This window comes from Athalia rosae, chromosome 5 (assembly GCF_917208135.1).
Source record: "Athalia rosae chromosome 5, iyAthRosa1.1, whole genome shotgun sequence".
Classification (NCBI taxonomy): Eukaryota; Metazoa; Arthropoda; class Insecta; order Hymenoptera; family Athaliidae; genus Athalia; species Athalia rosae.
The window spans coordinates 11386243-11395277 of record NC_064030.1 but is presented as its reverse complement, the minus strand read 5'-3'; the positions used below and the strand labels follow the sequence as shown (position 1 = coordinate 11395277).

Genomic DNA, 9035 nt, shown 5'->3' with positions numbered 1-9035 from the left:
ATGGATATCCGCTCGGAAAACCAAGTGACCCTCAAAACCCCCATACAATCCAGCTAAATTTCAATATCCATGGTATTATTGAATTTTCCTTCTATGATTCTGCAATTTTTGTTTCAAAAATTTTCCAAAATAATCCTCAGTTTTTGAGAAAACACCTTGTAACACTTCGAAAAATATATCCTGTTTATATGGAGGGTACAATCCACTATGCCGTGCATTCGTGCATTTTTGGATTTTGTGTTCTGCTTGTTGAGACATTACTGCAATAATTTATCACGGGTAAAACAGCCATGTATAACTATATCTAATATATCACGTTAAAAATTTATGGATACCGTGTATAACATGGCTCATGTCGCTTGGTCACATATCTGTCGGTCAAGTCGAACAGTTTCATAAAATTATCATATCGACCTGTTAAGCAAATCATGGGGTTTTAGGTAATTCTGTGAGTAAAACAGCGTCCTGAAGCGAAATCCTCAAAAAAGATATTTTCGCCGAGCGCGCTGACTACATTCATGTCGCGACACTACAATTTGCCAGCAACTTGTCCGATCTAGTTCAATATATTTATGGTTCTGCATTTACTGTATTTACTTATCTCACAATACACGATCCATGTTAATAACTTTTGGCCTAGGATAACCATGATATTGATCCAGAAGAGGCGATTGATCGGCTCGATGGAATCGTGCGAATATAATACAACAATCTTTCAAGGAGAAAAAAATACAACAAAATATTTGCGATGCGAAGCATGAGTAAACAACGTGAAATTTTGCATGAATCAAATAAATAGACACTTCTGAAAAAAGTTCAACCTATTACATCATAGATTTCATTTTGCACTGCAAATCAATATAGCGTACCAAAGGTAATTACCTATCAATAGAATAAAATAAGGAAGTAGAGACCTTCGTTTTCACCATTAACAGAAGTCGATTTCACGGCTTACGACCTATAAAAAAAAACTATTGACCTATTCTATCGATTTACCTTTTCTCCCACACCGGCTTCACCTTTGTGTTCGGTGGGATTCGGCTATTGGGCCGCCTTCATGGCCAGGAGAAGCGCCCTGGTTTCATCCAGCTCTTTGAGCCTGGACTCAATAATTGCCAAGTCCATGTTCTTCATTGATGTGAAATCGTCAAATTATAAAATACAGCCAATTTCAATTGTAAATTGTTATGAGCTACATAACACCCTCGAAAAGCACAAGCATGGTCAATTTCAACAATTATTCTCATCCAGTGAACATTTTTTTTAACAGAAATTTCATACGCATTCCAAAATATTTGGTGTAACATGTCAATTCTCTAGACTTTTTTTGGAAATCACTAAAATTGCGATCATTTGAGTCAGGCAATTGATTTTTCACAAGAAAAAAAATGTTCAAAATTCACCATATTCTTCCATATTCTAGGTGTATGTTATATCCCCTGAACACTGATCACATAATGACTTGCAAAAATATTCCCGAAAGATGAAAAAATCTGATATGGGTCATGGAGAAAATGGATATGCCATGCAAATTTAAAGGTTAGGTTAGGTTAGGTATAAACATTAACGATAACAATATTGCTGTTAAAAGCAAAAACAATAACATTAATATACCCAATGTTATAATTACTCGCAAATATTGATTAGTTGCTACTGAAACTAGTCATGTATATTACTATTATTCGTTTTTTACTTACCGCCATGCTTTCTTCTCCAATTTGTTGCATTTTTTGATGCTAGCAATATGAACAATGTTTAAACAATTGAAATCTCGGCGCGCCACTTAATTCAGTTTTCATCATTATCGACCAACGCCTTTCCCGCTCCCAGTTATCGATTAAACGATCACCCAGTTCAGAAGTTACCTTCTCAACGCTTCGCCCATTCGGAAGTTACCGACTGAACGCCTCGCCCACTTCGCCCACTAACTCTCCACGAAAATTTACCCAGGGCTGGCTCTCTTTAGTACGAAGTATAGTTACTCAATGGTTCTACGTATCGTTTTCTTACTATTTTTTAGAAGATTGGGCGCACCACGTTACAATACAAGAGCTTTGCCTCCCCACTAGTAGATGGCGCTGACAAAAATTGCCCGATTTTACGCACACGCAGAGCGGTCTCGCGTATATGAGATTACCCCATGCAAAGGCTCACGGACGGCCCGAGCTTTCCCTCCCCACTACTTGGTGCGCTGCAGTCGGTCACTAACACGCATACGGGTCCCTGTAAATGATATGCACGTAAAAATCGATCCGCGCTGGCGCGCGGCGTTCCGATTTTGATCTTACGCGTCAATCGAGAACTGGCAATTGTGTAGCTTGCGGGGTTGCAAAAAGCGCATACAGAAAGTAATCGAATTAGCACTAGGTGACTTTTTTTTATTTCCTAATTGTTACTGTCAAAATAAGAACTAAGTAATACAATATTATTTGCATCCTTAATTATATCATTCGAATAAAAAAGTAATTATAAATTTTTTAGTTCTGTCATTCGAATAAGAAATTTATGTTGCAACTCCTTAATCCTAATTTTTGAGTTAAAAACCCGTTTCTGATTTTTAATATTATGATTCGAATTCAAAATTACATATATAATTTTTCACTGAAAATCTAATTTCCAGTTTTAATTCGAAGTTTTGGAATTAATTAATTTGCAATTCTGGTCTCATAACTCGCAGTTTTCCAAAATTGCCTGATTTTACGCACACACAGAGCGGTCTCGCGTACATGAGAAGGCTCACCACATGCAAAGGCTCACGGAAGCCCCGAGCTTTCCCTCCCCACTACTTGGTGCGCTGCAGTCGGTCACTTACCGCATACGGGTCCCTGTAAATGATATGCACGCACACAATCGATTCTCGCTGGCGCGCGGCGTTCTGCGTTTTCAACTCAGAACCAGAGCAATCGAACAACTCAAAACACGTGATACGCTTACTGAGACTATTTTGCAATTTGCTGATTCTTTTTTGTGAAAACATATTATAGCAGTTGATATCCAGTGTCTATCGTACTTTATTATTGATTTCTGGAATCAGGATCATCGTTTGGATTATTTGACCAAGTGTAGTAGAATTTGTGAAATCATGCCGAAGCATAGGTGTTGTTATAAGGGGTGTCAGGGAAATTTGCAAGGGGATTCGGTTAGTTTCTTCAGATTCCCCGTAAAAGATGACGATAGGTATGTATATGTTGCACTTCAAACCCATAATTATATTTATTAAATCGTAGTCGGAAATAACAGGTGAGTTTCCGAAAATGATTCAACCCCATTACGCCTATTGTCAACTCGAATTTTTTTTTCTTTGATGCCTCCGATGGAATTATTAGTTTGACAAGAAAATTAAAAACTACAAATTAACAATATGAAATTTTTTATTTTTCTCTCAAAAGTAAAGGTCCAAGATCATATCTGCAACTACTTATCTTCATGCTCTGCTTTGTCTACCATCGCTTTATTTGATACTTGTTTCGTCAATCATATTATTTGTAACATTTTCGAAAATACGTCCTTTCGGCTTCAATTCTTATCAAAAACTTAAGAAAATTGAAGCTATGAAGTGGTTGTGTTTGTACAGACATTGTATGTACATACAACCTACCTCTTTTAATGATCAAATTGTTCGTTTCAGATCCATTTACGTGTATTTGTCTCTTCCGAGGTAAAACTTTGGAAAGAAATATTCTATGACTTTCTAGAGTTCGAATTGATATTTTGGCGCTTACGCTCAAGTAACGCAATATGCCTCATACGTGTCGCCTACATACAATGTATTCGTCTCGCGATGTTTATTATGGTTTAGAGGGTCAGCACACTACATTATAGCGACATGCTATGAGCTGCTGAAAACAGTGGCTATAATAATTTTTTTAAGATTATATGTATGATCCCATAAATAATACTTCGCTGACTCTATGATGACAGCCACTGTTTTCGCCGATTTACCGAGGTTCGCTTCAGTGTTAGGCGCTTTGGCTTATACATACATATGAACATAAATCACTCTATAAATTTCACGTCGATTCAAACTCTTACGATTCAGAATAAATACCAAACATCTTTTGTCAACAGGTGTCTGGAATGGATTCTTCGTAGTGGGAATGACGATCTTCAAGATCTCGAGTCTTCGAGGCTTAGGGAAAAACGCATCTGCCAAATTCATTTTGCAGATAGTGCTTTTCAAAACTCGCTTAGGAAGAAGTTAGTTCACAACGCAGTTCCTCTTATGGTAGATTTAGTGATCGAAGTAGATGGTGTTAGGGAGGAAATCGAAACTTCTGTAATTCTTCAGGAAAATCCCGCACAAATCCCAACGACTCCCATAGAAATCCCGACGACTTCCGCAGGAATTCCCGAAGCGACTGTGACGGAAGTGACGAACGTTACGGCGACAAACGCGGACGACACAAACAATAACATTCGTCACGACCGAGTGGTCAAAAATAATCGCAGACTTAGGAAAGACCTTCGTAATTTGAAGTTGAGAATGTTGCGTAGGAGTAGCTCGGATGTGGGCAGGGTAGGTAAGGGCGTTTTAGCAGAAATCGACAGACAACTTAGCGGGGCTCCTCTAGTATTTGTGAAATCGCAGCTTCGAGTAGAGCAAAAATTTTCTAAATGGTCGAAGGAAGAGAAGGAATTAGGTCTAGCGATGTTTTACAGGTCACCAAAATTATACAAAGCTATGTTGAAGATGAATTTCAAGTTGCCAAGTGTTCGTACTATTAGGGATTGAGTGAATTCATTAAATGTGTTGCCAGGGATATCCAGTGAGTTGATGAAGCAATTTGGGGGTGCAGTCAAAATGATGGATAGGCGGGAGAAGCAGTGCGTTCTAATTTTCGATGAAATAAGAATAAAAAATTGGCTAAATTACAATAAGAAATTCGATTGTGTTGAGGGCTTCGAGGATCTTGGGGAGTTGGGCAGGAATGAGAAATCCGCTTCACATGCGTTAGTTTTTATGGCTTGTGGTTTGGTATACAAATGGAAAATTCCCGTAGCGTACTATTTATCGGTAGGTCCAGTAACCGCGTTCAAATTAGCTGAAATTTTTAATCCTGTTTTAGAAGCGTTGTTTGAAATAGGGTTGCATGTTAGGGCGTTCGCTTGTGATCAGGGTGGTCCAAACCAAAAACTGTTTCGCTTGCTAGGAGTTAGCAGAGAGAACTCGTTCATTTCTGTGGGTGGTAGGAAAATCTACGCGGTCTTCGATGTTCCGCACTTGATAAAATCTTTGCGAAATAACTTAATGAAATATAATTTTGTGATAGGAGATGAGGTAATCACATGGAAGGCTCTTCAGTTGCTCTACAGGGTAGATTTCCAGGGTGTAGCAAGGGCAGCTCCAAATCTTTAGCATAGACACTTATACTCCGGCCTGTTTAGTAGATATACAAGGGGGGTTCTGGATGAAAATTCCTTCATAACCCACAATCTAGCTGAGACGCAAACCCGTCAGCCGAGACGCACGTGTCTCACCGTCGATTCCCCCTCCCCCGCTGGCGAGGTAGCCCGCGGTGTGCGGTCATCGTGAGACCGCCATTTTGTTTTTTTAAAAACGCTGGCGGTTTTGACCCGCAGCCCCCTCAACCCTTCTCTTTCTCGCTATCGCCGAGATGAAAGGAATTCGTAAATATTTTTTTTCGTCGAATCTTCCGATCGAAGGGGATCATTTTACATGGGGCGATCGCCGGTGTCGTTGTTATTTGCAAACAAAACAATCCTCGTGATACCGCAATTTTGGTCTTTCAAAAACGCTGGCGGTTTTGACCCGCAGCCCCCCTCAGCCCTTCTCTTTAGCGCTATCGCCGAGATGAAAGGAATTCGTAAATATTTTTTTTCGTCGAATCGAAGGGGATCATTTTACATGGGACGATCGTCGGTGTCGTTGTTATTTGCAAACAAACAAATTCTGGAGCGTCGGCGGGTAGGTTCGAACTCGCTTAGACGGAAACTTTGGGGGTCATCGAACGGGTCCTCTCGATCCCTCGTACTCCACCCCGCTGGGGAAGAACCGACGGTCAGGCGGGTCACCGATGCATTAGTGTGAGCGTTTGTTACTTTATTTATAAACAATTACGGATTTCTAACTGGTATAGAGGGGTTAAGGGCTAGAGTATATAATCGGAACACTTCTAGACAGCGTACTATTCAAGCACAGTCGCTCAGCACACTTACCTTTTTTTGCAAGTGATCGACCAAGCTCATCATTGTCGAGTGAATTTTTTTGTGGAACATTGAGAAAAAGTGAATCAAAACGATAATCACAACAATTCTAGAGTTAACTGTCAAACGTTAGTAAAAAAGTAGAACCAGAGCCAATTAATACAAATAAAAAAATGGATTTGTCACAGCTAAACAAAGTAGCCAGGTTGGATAATTTTCTCCCAACCAAAAAACTGACCGAATTCGAAGTAAACAAAACTTACAAAATAAGCGACCTCCGCAAAGTCCAGACAAGATACGGACCTAAGGTGGTGGTAGATATTGAAAACGAATACAGCGTATATTTGCCTACCCGCTTGGCTCGCACACTCTTTGCGGGGGATGACACCTTCGCTGGAGATAGTAGTTTCTTCGACCAAATGCTGGAGGCGGCATCAAAAGGACAATTGAATCTGAAATACCTTGGAGGCCAATACCACAAGATGGAATTCCACTACATTTAATTATTGTTAAACAATCTTTCTATCTTTTTTGTATATTTAGAAAAAATAAATAAATATTTACACACCTAATTGTAAGACAAATTGAGAAAAAAAAATATATATATATTCACACACACCTAATTGTAAGAGAACTATATTAAAAAAAAACTTTTTGTATTATTAAAAAATCATGTTACAAAAAAAAAATTTTTAGTGTTGTTATTATGTATACATCAGTCGACGTAGCACCCCTCATCGAAGTCTGGATCGTCTTGATCGTCGAAATCTTCGTTGTCGTCGTCGTCGTCGTCGTCCAGACCGACTCGCAATGTTTCGAGCATCTACGATGATTGGCGATTTCTCCATCATTTCTCATCGAATCGGGAAGTTTGTCCCATACGCAATCGATGAAGTTTGAGAAGTGCGTGAGAAAAACACCCTTCGGTACGAGCGCAAAATCCTCCGTACTCAGCTCGTTCAAATTCCCGGTGAAAACAATCTGTTCCAACAATTTTTCAACGATACTAGTCGCGTTCATCAAAAACCAAGTCTTCAGCAGAAGAACATTTTCAAAGGCGGCAGTGGTAATCGGGAACGGTGCTATGATAATCGTGATACCAACAGTTGGTAGGGTCCGGGTTGCGCAAATTTGGACAGCCCAGATCTTCCAAGTTGAAGACCAGATTTGAACTACCGATTACAGATTCAACCCAACGCTTTTTTTCCAATCCCTTTACGTACAGGAATCGTGCATCTTTCACAATCGTCTTCAACGCTTTTTCCATATTCTTATAAGGCACGTCTCCAGCATCCCAAGGTATTCCATGAAAATTGCGAATTAGCCAGGTTTCAGTAGCTTTATATTTTACCGGCAGAGCATCCCAAGAGCAGGGGGGTCCAAACAGGATACACGCGAGGCCCAATATACCTTGTACATCGCGTTTTACGTTAATCGCGGAGAGTTCTTTCAGCACGAATTTGTGGTCAGGTTGCACAAAACCTTGAACGTCCAAAATCATATCCATCTCGGTTATGGTTGAAGTTTGCGATAGGGCTGCGCGAGTTTTATCTTTTACCACAAAATTCTCGGTAGGCTGCGCGAAACCTTGGACATCTAAAATCATATCCATCCTGAGTTTGACTGAAGAGCGCAGTCGAACGCTATGAGTCTTATACCAATTTTTTCACCCCACCACTTATTGGATTATATTCTATTACACGATCGTGTAGAATTAAACAATAGGCTGATGTTTCAGTAGGGAAGTTATCCTTAGCCTCAAATTCCAGACGAATATCGACTGGACCATATTTCAGAGATTCGTTTTGTTTCGAACAGTCAATAATGGTTATAGGTGCGAATTGTAAGAATTCACCCTTTTTCAACAATGGTTCGGGGTCCTTACCGTAGTAAACGGCTTGGAAATGTGCGTACATATCGTACAGCAGAGCGTACTGATTATGATTCATGTCAAGATTCATATTGCCGTAAGGATAGCTTTGAGAATTCAAAAACAGTTTGACGTCGGTAATGTCACAGTGATCGATACGACTGGCATTTCTTCTTGCGTTATTTTTCCGATTTGTTTGGAAACCCGATAATATGTATCGCGGTTTCTCCAACTGCGTCGATGTCTTCACGGTCCATACATGTTTCGATGTTGTAGGCAGCATCGGATATTCGTACAATTCCCAAGTCCGGAAACTCATAGAAATAGGTAAATCTTTTTCAATGAAACTCAGGAGCCCTAATTTTCGTTGATCGGACAGTTGCACGTAAGGTATTAACCATTCCACTTTGTCGATCCGAATCTTGTAATCTTCGTCCGCTGATTGCAGTACCGCGTTTGCATCCGTTTTAGACCTTGTCAAGATTAACTCATGTTTAGCGTTAACGACGATCTCACGGTAGTCTTCAGCAAACCCCAAAATCGTACTCAACGGTACAGACACATCAAAATATCCGTTAGGATCGGTCAGTTTTTGATTCCGTTCCTCAACATCTAACCAACCCGCATTCTCCATTAACCAAGCTTGACTGGGATTCAGAGAAGCGTAGCCTTTCATCAGACTGGTGAGACCTACATTTTTGCTAATATCGATTTCTATAGCATTCAATTCGTAGCGCACTTCTTCGAATAAATGACAGATTGCATTGTTTACGAGAGTTGTAGCCACCGCTACAGTTCCATCCGTTTTCATAAGTTTACCGTAAACATGCAGCGAGCTCTTGCTCGGTAGTAGGGTGAGATCTTGATGTTGTACGGCTATCCTTATCTCATCGCTGTTATTGAAACTCGAAGAGGCATACGGTTTGTGTGAGTGAGTCTCGTCGTGGGCGACAGACTCATCAAACATAACCGGTGTTTGAATGTTCAAGATTTCTTCCAT

At 40.0% G+C, this 9035-nt stretch overlaps 1 protein-coding gene across 1 annotated transcript; it reads right to left on the bottom strand.

Annotated features, from left to right (window-relative positions):
* Positions 1–7817: 7817 nt before the first annotated feature.
* On the bottom strand, positions 7818–9035 carry LOC125500988. Its single transcript, XM_048655416.1, has one exon. The coding sequence runs from the start codon at positions 9033–9035 to the stop codon at positions 7818–7820; it is 1218 nt and encodes a 405-aa protein (XP_048511373.1).